The sequence below is a fragment of the Petaurus breviceps genome, unplaced genomic scaffold (assembly GCF_028583685.1).
Source record: "Petaurus breviceps papuanus isolate PSGF00001 unplaced genomic scaffold, PetGlider_PUasm1.0 186, whole genome shotgun sequence".
NCBI classification, from domain to species: domain Eukaryota; kingdom Metazoa; phylum Chordata; class Mammalia; order Diprotodontia; family Petauridae; genus Petaurus; species Petaurus breviceps.
The window spans coordinates 4,299,502-4,313,574 of NW_027185798.1; the positions used below are offsets into that span (position 1 = coordinate 4,299,502).

At 46.8% G+C, this 14,073-nt stretch overlaps 1 protein-coding gene across 1 annotated transcript; it reads right to left on the reverse strand.

Moving 5' to 3' along the window:
- Positions 1 to 1,856: 1,856 nt before the first annotated feature.
- On the reverse strand, positions 1,857 to 5,286 carry DUSP28 (dual specificity phosphatase 28). Its single transcript, XM_069089429.1, has 2 exons — positions 3,414 to 5,286; positions 1,857 to 2,775 (listed from the first exon to the last, which is right to left on the reverse strand). Exons 1-2 carry the CDS (start codon positions 3,897 to 3,899, stop codon positions 2,641 to 2,643), a joined length of 621 nt encoding a protein of 206 aa, XP_068945530.1. The 5' UTR covers positions 3,900 to 5,286; the 3' UTR covers positions 1,857 to 2,640.
- Positions 5,287 to 14,073: the final 8,787 nt, after the last annotated feature.

Consider the following 14,073-nt stretch of genomic DNA (forward strand, 5'->3'; position numbering starts at 1 on the left):
TAAAAACACACTTGTTTTATCAATAAAATTAACTTTTTAAAAAGATGTAAAACACGGAGATTAATGGGGGAATGGTGATTAATGATTGAGGAGGGGCAGGGCATGGGGAAGTCGGGATGGAAATGGGCATATGTGAAACATTCTAGGCAGAAAAAACACCAGAGTTTCTGAGGATGACAGATGTAGCATGGGAGGGGGCTTTGGAGGTCACTTAGTCCCCTTTTAAAGATGAAGGCCTAGAGGCCCAGAGTAGTTCATTGTTAACTAGGTTGCACAGTAGAGAGAGCACCAGGCCTGGAGTCAGGAGGACAATGTCAGATCCAGCCTCAGACACCGCCCACTATATGACCATGGGCAAGTCATTTAACCTGTTTGCCTCAGTTTCTTCCTCTGTAAAATGGGGATAATAGCACCCACCTCAAGGAGCTGTGGTGAGGATAAAACGAGATCATTGTAGAGCACTTAGCCCGCAGTGCTAGATAACTAGACAAATGTTAGTCACTGTTGATTTGGATGCACGGCCTCTAACTGGAGAGTCAACACTCTTCCCTAAAAGTCAGAGGGAGGCAGCTGAGGGAATGGGGAGACCACTCTGAAGAACCAAAGACCAGGACTTTTTCCTGGAGCATCTACAGCCCTGAGAAGACCAAGCCTGGTCAGCGGCTCAGGATCCATCATCGGGGGCTGAGGTAGAGGATGGGAGATGACTCTTCGGAGGAGATGGAGATGAGGCATTGCTGTGTCTGGAATGGAAGATGGACCTGGAGAGACACCTTGTGGCCAGACCAGGATACCAAAGACAGGATTTAATGAATGAATAAAAAGGCACTCAGCACTTACTACTGTGTTAAACACCGGGACCAAAAAAAAGAGAGAATCTCTGCCCTTCTGCCCTCAAGTAGCTTGCATTATGATCGGATGGATTCCAACGCATGGCAGATGGGAAGGCTCAAACATCCTAGGGGATCAGAAGCAGGTGAATGGGAAGGTCCAAGAGCTCTTGGGTTTTATCTGCACGTCAGATGGCAGTGCTGGGGGTCTGGAGGGTCTAGTCTCATGGCAGATGGTAAGGCCTGGGGGAACTCAGGGTGCATCTAATCCACATATGATTGGGCCACCTCAGTTCTAGGTGGTCATCCATCCCTTGAAAACTCCTATCAGCCTTTTGTGGGTATAATCAGAGGGAGCGATGGGGGTTTATTCACCTGGAATGCCCATCTAGTATTGGATTGGAGACATGATTTGTGGCTAAGTTTTGGAGGAATTTCCAGAAAGTGGGAGGAGTATTGTTTATCTTCCTAACTACTAGGAAGTTTTTCCTTATATCAAGTAGACTTTTCTGCCCATTGACTCAACGTCCTTCCCAATGTAAACTCAATGCTAAAAATGGGTAAGGCGGAGTCCAACAGGACTATGACCCTTCTCCCCTAGGACATTATGCTTCTGTTTCACTTTTTTTCTTTTTGGAGGGCAATTGGGGTTGTGACTTGCCCAAGGTCACACGGCTAGTTTTTTTGTGTGTCTGTGTGTTTTGTGTCTGAGGTCGGATTTGAACTCAGGTCCTCCTGACTCCAGGGCCGATGCTCTATGCACTGTGCCACCTAGCCGCCTCTTTTATGCTTCTGTTAAGGAAGCCCAAGATCACTTCATTTTTTGGGGGGACACTGCTATACCACACTCTTTGAGACTGTAGTCCTCCAGTCTCTTGTGGGAATAACTCTGTGACCCTGTTAGCAGGCCTCCTCTCTTCCTCAGTCTTGTACTTCCTGAGCTTAAACCAAAAAACCCAACAAAACAAAAACAAAACATTTATCCCTATTCCATTTCATTTGCAATAATGGCACAGAGGACATAGAGGCAGTCCCGGGGTCAATATATTATCATATATGACTATTATTATACAACCATGCAGGAAGGACCTGCTTTTTGAGGATCACTCCCCTTGTTAAGGGTCAAACACCAACACAACTCTGTTCTGGGTGGTAGATGAAAGTTGGAGAGTCAAATGGCCAGATTCTTCCATCGGCAGAAAGGCTGGCAGCAGAGAGGTAATGAAGAGTAAGCCTGATGTCTCTAAAGGGGGAAGGCCTGGGTTCCGCTTTTGACACTTACAGGGGCTGGGACCCTGGGCACATCACCACACTCCTCAGTGCCCCTGGCAACTTTCACAGACTGTAAAAGACAGCCGGTCCTTCCCCAAGGCTCCCTACTCTCTTAAGATCACAGGTATGCTTTTGTTTTTTAAGGCCCCAAGTGATTCCTCCCAACCCTGCCCCTCCACCCCTGACTTGGGATGGAAGAAAGAAGAAAGCCTTAGAGCGGGAGGATTAAAATGCAGCCCAAGTGGAGGGTCCCAAACTTGAAGAGTCCTTGAGGCAGAGAGAGTTTAAGGGAGTCTCTCCCAGGCAGCTGGGGCCAGAGCCAAAATTCACCCCCAGGACTTCTGCCTTCAGCCCTCGGGTTTGGGGTTCGGTTCTCGGACTCTCTGCGGTCCTCGGCATTTTGGTTAAGCCACACTTCTGCTCCAGGGTGCCCCAAACCTCCCTACGCCCTGCAGACCCGGGGATGGCTCGGCTCTGGCGCCCTCTCCACCCAGCACTCTCCCCACGGACACTGTTGCGGGTGGGAGAACAGGCTCCGCTAGAGACAGTCTCTGGCCGCGGCTTGGGGGGTGTCAGTCTCGGGGGGCCGTTTCTGGAGGGTGTCCTCGTACTTCTGCAGCTGAGACCAGAAGCCCGGGTTGGGCTCGGCCACAGGGCGGGCCTTCTTCACCACCTAGAGGGGCGGACAAGCACCGTGAGGCAAGTGGGGGCACCCCAGCAGCACTCCCTTACTTGTGGGCTCAGTTCTGCTCATTCGGAGGCGTGGCTCGGCCGAGGTCGGCGGCCACGGCTCGGAGGACTGGCTCTCCACCCGCCACGGGAGACCTCTCCCTCTGTCTTGGACATGAGTGGGGTGAAGGAAAAAACACGGGCGGCGGCACCCGCTGTGTTGGAGACAGTGAGCAGGATCCCTATTCCTAGGATCCAGAGACCCTGGCCAGCCCCCCGGGCCCCGCCCCTCGGGCACTAGAAGCCCCGCCCCCATGCCCCCTCAGGACTGCCCACTGCCCTTACTCCGCCCTCTCACTCAAAGCCCGGCCCGAAGGCCCGCCCCTCCTTGCTCCAGCCCTGCCCCGACTAGGTCCGGCCCGGCCCCTTCTCTGGCCCGGACCAATCACCCAAAGCCCTGCCCCCTACGCGCTCCAACCCCGCTCCTATTCCCCAAGGACTGCCCACCGCTCCAGGTTTACTCCGCCCTCTCGCTCAAAGCCCAGCCCGAAGGCCCGCCCCTCCTCGCTCCAGCCCTGCCCCTTCTCCCGGCCTGGACCAATCACTCAACGCCCCGCCCCTGTGCGCTCCGGTCCCGCCCACCTGGAAGGCCTCCTCCAGGCTGAGGCCGCAGTGCCGCATGAGGTAGGCGGTGCACACCGCGGCCGAGCGGCTGCGGCCGTTCTTGCAGTACACAAGGCACGTGCCGCCGGCGCGCGCGGCCGCCTCCAGGGCGGCGCAGCAGGGCTCCAGGTGCGTCAGCAGGTCCTCCGCCGGGTCATCGAAGATGGGCACGCGCATGGTGCGCACTCCCGGCGCACGCGGGCTCGGCTGCTGCCGGGTCACGTTGACGCAGAACGTGACGCGCTCGCGCTCCAGCAGCTCCGCGTCCGCGGCGGCGCGCGCAGGACCCAGGAGGAGCCTCGGCGCGACCCGTGCGAGCTGGCGTCCGGCTTCCGAGCCCGGAGCCGCGGGCTCCATGTCCATGTCCGGCCGAGACGAGGCTGAGCGGAGCCGCCCCTCCTCCCGCGCCTCCTGTCCCTCCCGCGAGCTATATTTATCGCAGCCGTCCGCGCTCCCCCGGGTCATAGCGCCGGGCCGCTGAGGTCCCTTCCTGCACACGTGATCCTCCCCCCTCGGGAATCATCTAGCTTCTCCCTCTTACAGATGGGGAAACTGAGGCGGGGGGGGGGTGAGGAATGACTTCGGGTCCTAGATCTGGAGCTGGCAGGGGCCGCAGCTAGTCCAACCCCTCATTTTACAGATGGGGAAACTGAGGCTCGGGGGTGGGGAATAACTTAGCTGCCCAGGCTGCACAGCCAGGGATTCGAACCCTTGTCCCGTGCCTCCCTCCGCGTTTTGTAGCCGTGGTGGGAAGATTCGGGGGAGGGAGGAGGTCCGCAGGTGACATTGCGCGGGTGGGAGTGGCCCTCTTTAGCCGTCTTCCGGGGTGAGTCCGAAAGGAAGTGGGGGTCTCTGCAGGTGATGACGGCCTCCAGAAGCACCTGGTTGTGGATGAAATGATGCTGGCCACATCAAGGCCCCAGACGTTGTACAGCCTCCTCAAAGAGACAACCGCTCAAGAAAAGTTTGGTCTGACCCTCCACAGAGGAAACACCGAGTGGATGAAGAGTGCCAGTTGCCCAGATCATGACATGCATGTGGATGTACAGCTTGTCTAGTGGTCTGTACGGGATAGACAGTACATAGACAATATGCTACTGCTCAAGGGGTATGTTGGATAGATTCTTGGACTTGAAGACCTCAAAGGTCCTACTTTCCCAGTCTAGATATGTGATTCTATGATCAGATGACCAGGAGGAGGAAAGCGGGCAGGATGCCTTCAGAAAACTGCAAAATCCTTTTAAAATTCTCTAAGTGACTCCCCAAAGCAAAGGCCCATCTTTTCAAAACCATCATTCTATGGATATAGCTGGACACAAAGCACAGTAAATCAAACGTGGATATCCAAGGAATTACATGTGAATATTACACGGATGATCAAAGGGGAGAGGGTGTAGACTCCAACCAATGAAGTATTCCAAAGAATAGAAAGAGATGTCAGCAGGGAAATTAGGAAAGGAAGAGAAGATGGGCCAGCCAGTGGTGAGGGCACAGGGTGACAGGTAGGTGGACAGCCAGAATGGTATAATCACATCCTTGTGACACCTGGAGATGAAGAATGCCTCCAGCACATTGGGTGGACCCCTTGTAATGAAACTATGGGAGGGCATGAGTCAAGAGTCATGTAGGATGGATTGCCATCTGCAGTTTGGAAGGAAATGGACAAATTAATGAACTCTCAGGAATGAGAGTAACTTATTTCATCATAAAAAGATTACTTTTGTTCCTAGTTCTCTGATGCATTTGAGTAGCTATTTACATAGGATTTAGAAGTGGAAACCATCTTAATGATCAATTAGTTCAATTCCTGCAGATGAGGAAACTGAGGTCCAGAGAAGTGAATTGACGATCATTAAGCTGGAACTGGAACCCAAGTCCTTTTGATCAAAATCCATTGCTCTTTTGACTTCATCTTGCTGCCTCAGACTGGCACATAGTAGGTACTTTAAAAATGCTAGTTGACTCAATGACTTGTGCTCACTCTGCCCTGTTGGGGGAATGGGGAAGGAGAGAATGTAGTCTCACCATCTTTGATGGACCTGAGCAGCCTTCCAATCCAATCCAGTCCATACATGAACAGAACCAACCTCCACAGCTTCCCTGACAAAGGCTCAGCCTCTAAAGACCTCCATGGAGGGGGAATACCTGTTGCTTCATGACTCATCATTACATTGTTAGTTCCTTGAGGACAAACACTGTCTTTTGTCTCTTTTGGTATTCTTAGCCCATGATAGGCACTGAATAAGTGCTTTTTGATGGGTCCATTATTCCCTTTTGCTTTTGGACAGCACTCATGGTTAGGAAGGGTCTTTTTTTTTTAAACATCAACTTGAAACATACAATCCTTCAGTTTTCTTGTTCTGCCCCAGGTTCTGCTTTCTGGGACTAAGAAAAAATTAAATCCCTCTTCCATGTTATAGCTCATGAAATACTTGATGTCTGCCTTTTCTTCCCACTGTCCTCTATGCTAAAATTCCCACTTCCTTCGATCAGCCCTCTTGGAATGGTCTCCTGTCCTCTCTTTAGCCTGATCACCTGCCTCTGGCTGCTCTGGCTGAATACACTCATTTGTCAATAGGGCACTGGAATTGGACTTGCCCTCTTGAATGTGTTCTGATCATATTGAAGCTCTCTGTGGAATGTTCTGGTTCCTAGATCTCTATGAATGTAGCCTCAGATCATTCTAGCTTTTCCAACCAGCTCCTGCCTCTCAGTGTTGATCCTCACTAAACCGATAGTTCTCTAAGACCCTCTGGGGTTTTATTTCCACTCAGATTCATCCAGCCCCATTTTCACTTGTGAAGTTGTTGTTTGCCCAACTACAGGTTTATCCCCTTTAAACTCAGTCTTACTATATATTCAGCCCATTGTCCTCTCCTGTCTGCATCCTTTGGGATCCTGTCAGCCAGTGTGAGATATTGTTCCAAGCTTTCTGTCATCCACAGATTTTATAACCATTCATTCCTTTATCCAAGTCATTGGTTAAAATTAAACTGCAGGCATAGCATAGTGAAATGATGCTGGAGCCTCCAGCCCAAATGTTGGCTCTGAAGGGGGACCTTTGTGACTGGTAGTCTGGGTGTCAGTTTATTTATAAAACATGGAGCTTGGTCCAGTTCAGTCAGCAAACATTTCTTAGGTGCCAAGCAACAGGGATACAAATACAAACAAAACAAAAGACAATCCCTGCCCTCTTATGGGGGGAAAACATTCCAGAAGAGAGCTAGAAAGGGAAGGGAGTGCTGGGGATAAGAAATACGAAGAAAAAAGGATAATCTATGCCCTGGTGAAACCTGCTTTCTAATAGAAGATGGCAGCATAAAAAGGGGAGCTGGAAATTGTGTGATGGTCAAGCCTAAAGAGGAAGGATGGTAAAATGGAGGCCCCAGGAAGAACTCTACTATGGGAGGAGGGACATAATGAGGAGGAAGGCAGGTGAAACTTCAGTGGCAAAGTCCAGAGAAAGAAGCACGATTCCTGCTGGCCCTTCCTCTTGATCTGAAGGTTTTTTTTTCTTCCAATTTTAAATCCAATGAGCAGAAGGCCAAGGGCATATTCCTGAGTGTTCCTCCATCAACGACTCTTTGGGGCCAGAATCTGCCCAGCCATACTATTGCTAATACTGTGCTCTCATCCACAAAAAAAGACCATCAAATTTCATGTTGGAATGAGTTTGTTCCCCCAGTAAGGTGGAGCTCAGAGTAATAAAGAATCTCAAATTTTAAAGAAGAATTTTAGGGAACAACAGAAAATTATATGAACATTATGAATATGAAACAATGTGAACAATCTAGTGAACAATGTGAACCCAGGATTCGGTATTCCCAAATGGTGGCTTTTAGATTTTGGGGTCAGAAGACTGGTATCGAATCCTAGCTCTACTACTTAATGCTCTGATGTTGGATACTTCACCCCCCAGAGCCTCAGTTTCCTCATCTGTGAAATGACGAGGTCAAACTGGATCATGTCTAAGCTCCCTAATATGATACAACCTCATTTCTTTGGGACCTAACCCGTTAGACATTTGTGACCATTTGAATTGAGGTTGAGCTGAAATTTAGCTTTGTTCTCTTTCTGAAGGGGAAGCTGAGCAAACAGTATAAACAAGATTTCAGTGAGCATGTTTGACTTAAGAGTGTGTTTTAAAAAGATGCCAAGCACTTTAGAAACATATATATATATATATATATACATATATGTATGTATTTAGAAATAATTGTTATGCCAATTATAAATCATTACTCACTAAAGTGGCTTCTTAAGGACCTCTCCCTGAGATTAGGTTATCCTAGTTCAAATCAGTGTACGTACTTGAAAGTAATAACCTAGTACACCTTGAAAAGGCCTCATTATATTTTTAATTACTTTGGATTGGTCTTTCATGATTTGTGGGACTTGAGTGTACTACTTCAAGGTAGACACACTCCCATACAAGCTTTCTTGCTTGACGGCATGATTTGTCATCTTTTGAAGGAGAACATGTGCACTTGCTGCTTTATACAGATGCCCTCTGGCTTAGCAGATCTCACACTGTCGTCTGGGAACTCCTGGGAATTCCTGAGACCTTTACAGGGAGGTCTACAAGGTAAAAACTTTTTGTTATCATAATAAGACATTTTAATTCTAACAATAAAAATCAATAGATATAACCCACATAAACACATAGTAGGTGCTTAATAAAAGTTTATTAATTCATTGACAAAAATTCTTTTGGAGGTCCTTGATAATTTTTAAGAGTGTAAAGGGGGTCCTTAGACCAGAAAGTTTGAGAACTGCTGCCCTAGCTTACCATTCCCATGCATGGGATGGGGTTGCATATAGCTGTGATTTTTTTATGTATTTGTGTCATGCCCGACATCTGGATGTTTTCAATACTGTTGTATCATTTTTTTCCTTCTTGCCTTTGTTTCACACTGATTGTATGGAGGCTATTTCTACAACCCAGATTTCTCTAACAAATAAAAAATTTCAATTTAATAATCGCCTTGTATTTATATTCTCTTCCTGAGTTCAAATATGGCTAGCTGTGTGACCCTGGGCAAGTCACTTAACCCTGTTTGCCTCAGTTCCTAATCTGAGAGCTGGAGAAGCAAATGACAAACTAAAATTTTTGCCAAGAAAACTCCAAATGGAGTCACAGAGAGTCAGATGTGAATGAAAATGACTGAACAACAACAGCATTTATGTAGGGCATTAAGGCTTGTGAAACTGCATATACCATGTTTCCCCGATAATAAGACCTATCCCGAAAATAAGCCCTCCACTTACTGTGTAAGATTCCTCTAAAATAAGCCCTCCCCCGAAAAGAAGCCCTGTTGAGATTGCTACTGTAGTGAAGGTGATCCCCTGCGCTACACGCTACATTACGGTACCCTCTGTATGCACTCTCCCCCCCCGGGTGAAACGCACGCCACGCTCCGAGCTGCATCCAATCAGAGCTGCAGCAGTGAGCGCGTCATCCTGTTCTTTATTGAATTCATTATTGAATAAAGGTACTTTTTTTTGTTCATATTTACCTGTTTATTAAAATTGCTGTCAATGTTCATTAAAATAAGCCCTCCCCTGAAAATAAACCCTCTGGTGTTTTTCTGTCCAAAAAAATAATAAGACAGTGTCTTATTATCAGGGAAACATGGTAGTATCTAATTCAGCAATGCAGGTATTAATATTGAAGAACTCTTGTTCAGTTGTTTTTTAGTCATCTTATTCTTCATGACCTGATTTGGGGTTCTTTGGCAGAGATACTAGAGTGATTTGCCATTTCCTTCTCTAGCTCATTTTACAGAAGAGGAAACTGAGGCAAATGGTGAAATGACTTATCCAGGGTAACACAGATAGTGTCTGAGGCTAGATTGGAGCTCAGGTCTTTCCAGCTCCAAGTTTGGCTCACTGTTCACTGAACCTACTAGCTGCCTCTATCTTTACTATGTGCCAAACTCTGTGCTAAGTGCTGGGGTGCAATAGAAAATCTGCCAGTCTGTACTCTCAAGGAGCTTATACTCTCATGGTGGAGTGGAGGCAGGGGCAGTGTTTTCGTGTAGAAGTCACTGGCTTGGTGAGTAGAACTTTAAGGTAATCCGCTTAGCTGTTTTCGGTAGAGGCCCTTGTAACATTGATTTGGCAATAGTTCTTAGAGCTGGAAGTAGATTGTGTGTGTGTGTGTGTGTGTGTGTGTGTGTGTGTGTGTGTGTATGGGGGGAAGAGAGTGGTAGGCATGGGCCCAGTTTGGAGCTGAATAACTTAGCTCCTCTCAGGCACAGTTTCTGAAGGTCGGGTTTAGAGGGTGGGCCAACAGCAAGGTAGGAACAGAACAAGTAATAAAGCTTCTGTATGCCAGATACTTTACAAATATTGTTTAATTTAGTCCTCACAACAGCCCTGGGATGTAGGTGCTGCTCTTCTTACTTTTTGCATTTGAGGAAACTGAGGCAAACAGAGGTTTAAATGACTTAGCCAAGGTCGCACAGCTAGTAAGTTTCTGAGACTTGATTTGAACTCAGTTCTTGACTTCAGGCCCAGTGCTCTATCCACTTGGTACCCCAGCTGCCCAATGTCAGTAGTTGGGAAGTGGACCCCCACAAAGCATCAGTACCTGATAATATATAACACAGCACTAGGTTGAACATAATGGTCTGCCCCAATGTCTAGTTCAAATAAGTTCAATGATTCATTAGGCAAGAAGAGGCGATTACTAGTACTGCAGTAGTTATTAGTTTCTTAAAGGAAGAAGATCACAGCCTGGGCCTTAGATGATGCTCTAGGTCAGGGGTGGGGAACCGGCAGCCTGAAGGCCACATGCAGCCTTCTAGGTCCTCAAATGTTGCCGTTTGACCTGTTCTGTGAAGTCTGGATTCAGTCAAAAGGCCACACTTGAGGACCCAGAGGGCTGCACTTTAGAACCTAGAAGGTCACCGATTCCCCACCCTTTCTCTAGGTGAATGGAATTCCCCAAATATTGCTAGAGCAGAGAGGCATGAGCTTGGCATGTGTAGGGATTGGAGATAGATTGACTTACCTGGAACAGGAGGAAGTTTGGGGATAGTATAGATTCAGTTGAGAGGAGAGAGACCTCTATTTTTTGTAACAACAATAATAGCTAGTGTTTATATAGTGCTTTAAAAATGTTATCCCCATTTTGGAGGACTTCAGCTTCCAAGCTTGGTATGAAGTTATGGCAGAGATGCCGTGTGGTTGGCTTCCATGATAGCCATTTAAAACATTTTGTGATTTATTTAATCATCAGGGACTTAGATTAGACTAATGAAAAGTCAGCCCCGAATTACTCCTCTGTGCTCTCTGTGCCATTGGAAGGAGACCCGTTTGTCTCTTTTCAGTGCGGTTTGTAGAGATTTTGGAGCCTTTATGGACATAATGAAGAGCGATCTAAATCCTAATTTGCACTGAAGGCTCACCTAATGAGGCATCATCACCAAGGGGACGGTTCCAAGAGCTGTTAATGAGAGCACAAAACATGATCCAGTGGAATGAGAACTCGCTTTATTTTAGTTCCTTGGACGCACAATAAGAGTGGCTCAGTTCATTCTGGGCAGTGGCCAAGCCATTTCAAAAGGGGCAGCCATTCAGAATCACCCAAGAGATACTTTCAGTGAAATACATAAATGGATCTGTGCTTTCATTAATGTTGGTGCCGCCTCCCCGAGTGCTTGTTCCAGCCCATCTGTCCCCACTCAGATGGTGCCATTCTTGTCCATTTCCTCCCATGATTTCTCCATAAAGGATCTATCCGGTGCCCTTGGAGGCCTTCCTCTTGGCCTGTTAATATTGATCCAAGACCAACGTAGCTCTCAGGCTGTTCAGAGCAGAAAGTGAGGGAAAAGGAGAAGCCGTTTGCCATCTTGGGCTGCTGGTCCCACCTTAAAGCCTTTACTCTGTTGATCACATCTCATTCGTACACGATTGTTATCATGTTGTCCCCTCATCAGATTACAAGCTTCTTAAGAACAGGAACTGTCTTTTTGTCTTTCTTTGTATCGTTACTGCTTAGCACAAGTACCTGACACATAGTAGGGGCTTTGAGCTACTGGTTCTTGATGAGAAAAAAATAAGAGAATGAATAGTTATATACTGTGTACCAGGCATTGTTCTAAGAACCTGATAAATGTTACCTTATTCAATCCTCATAACAACCCTGCAATGTTGGTATGGTTATTATGCCCATCTTACAGTTGAGGAAACTGAAGTATATAGAGGTTAAGTAATTTGCCTAGGGCCACATAGCTAGCAAATGTCTGAGGCCAGATTCGACCCGGGGTCTTCTGATTCCAGGCCCAGTGTACCACCCAGTTGCCTCATGATATTTAGTGATGATTCTCCATCAGTGATTTTGTGGTTGTTGTTGAGTTGTTTCAGACTCTTTGTATCCTCTTCTGGGGTTTTCTTGTCAAAGATACTGGAGTATTTTGCCATTCCTTCTCCAGATCATTTTATAGATGAAGAAACTGAGGCAAACAGGGTAAAGTGACTTGCCCAGGGTCACACAGCTATTTAGTGTCTGAGGCCAGATATGAATGCAGGAAGATGAATATTCCTGACTCCAGGCCCAACACTCTATTCACTGTACCGTCTAACTGCCCATAAATGTATATATACATGTATAAATGTGAAATCACTGTTAGATCTGAATTTTCCCCTCTTCCCTTTTTGACAATCTAATTTTGTTTTCCAATCTATAATCCCCTTTTGTGAATCACACAGATAGAAACACACACACATAATCACACAAATAGAAACACCCACATATATTTCATGCAGTTATGTATTCATAAATCCAATATATTAATATATATATAAATCCATATGTTTCACAGTTACATATTCATAAATCCAAGTCATTTGTTAAAACATCTACAATGTGCTAAGTATTATGCAGAAAGATCATCAAGGTATGGTCCCTGCCCTCATGGGGCTCACAGTCTAATATTAGGGAGGCCTTTGACACATATATGACCAGGCAACATATATGACACATAAATGACCAGGCAACATACTATACTATAACAAATATACTGTACTATAACAAATACCCAATAATGTCAGGTGACAGAAAGCCTTAGGAGAGACTTGGGTCCAAACCAGGCCTCTGACATGTACTGGCTGTGCAACCCTGGGCAAGTCACCTGAACTCTCTGAGCTCTGGGCATCTCTCCAAGCCTCAGGCTGGAAGTGGGTGCTTGCTATACTGAGGAAATCACAGGTCCTGACAAAAACACAACAAAATAGTAAAACAGTGATAAGTGTGGCATGCAACTGCCCAGCGTGGCTATGTGCTCAGCAAACTCCTCCAATAACAAACGTGTGGATGACAGGGGATAGACATTTGTCATTGCACTCTTCATGGATACCAAGTCCTTCTGATTGGGATGTTAAAACTTCTCTCCCCCCCAGGGCTCTCAGATGGGATTGTCTATAGGTGAGCCTGAGTAGATGCCAAGCCAGGCCTGACTTAGAAACCACAGATGCTGAGATAGCATAAGGGGGAGGAAAGTACTAATGTTGCCACAAATCCCTTGTCTGAAGAGCAGGCCCTTGCCAGTCCAGGAATGAGCCTGTCCATTCGCTAGATCAGCAGCCGTTTTACTAAGAGGCCCAGCATGGGAGAAGGAAGCATGGCAGAAGTTCATTGATTAATTCTGTAATTAGAAAAAATGAACTTTGGTCCAGATCACAAGGAAAGGTATCCATTGTGGATTTGAATCTCTGATTTATGCGAAGGGGGGGGGGAATCAAAATAATAAATGGGAGTTAGTACCATAGTTCTTACTAAAGTGTACATGACTGCTCCCAGCACAAACTACCCTGCCTATCCCTTGTGTTTGCTACCTGTAACTTGTCCGAGCTTTGTTCAGAAAGCCTCCTCCAATTCCCCACTTCTCAGGTTTCTCCTTTGTGACCTTTATTCCCAGTAAGACTGCCCTTGATTTTTTTTCCTAAATCTAATTCTAAGTTTGGATGCAGACTTTGGAGGAGCGGTAGAGGAGGAGCATGTGTACTGATTCTTCTGGGATTATAGGCAATGTGAAGGATGTGTGAGGGAGGAGAGAGAGTATATTTTTTCCATTAAATCAAGCCAGTCAGTCTGTTTTGCCTGCTCATAAACCAGTCTAAGAAACAAATACTAGTAGTTGGCTGATCAGTTGACAAGCATTTATTAGGCCCTTCTATGTGCCAGGCACTGTGTTAAGTGCTGGGCATACAAAGAAAGGTGAAAAACAATCCCTCCCCTCAAAGTGCTCACACTCCAGAAGGGTATGTAGAAGGTGCAGGGTAAATGGAAAGTAATCTAAAAGGAGAAGGCACTAGCAGCTGAGGGGGGCAAAGGAAGGCCCCATTGGGGACTTTCTGTTAGGCTCTAGCAGTAATAGGAACTGGAATTCATTGGTAGGGTTGGGGTAACATGAGCTACACGTTAGAAAAATCATCATGGTGGCTGAGTAGAGGATGGTAGGAAGACTTGAGGCAGGGAGACAAGTTTGAAGTGTCTGAGGCCAGATTTGAGCCCAGGTTTTCCTGACTCCAGGCTCAACTCTCTATCCATAGTGCCACCAGTTGCCTCCATGTGGACCCTGGAAGATAGGGTGAGGGCAGTCTCCAACTTACTCCCTGTCTCCCCACAGCTTTG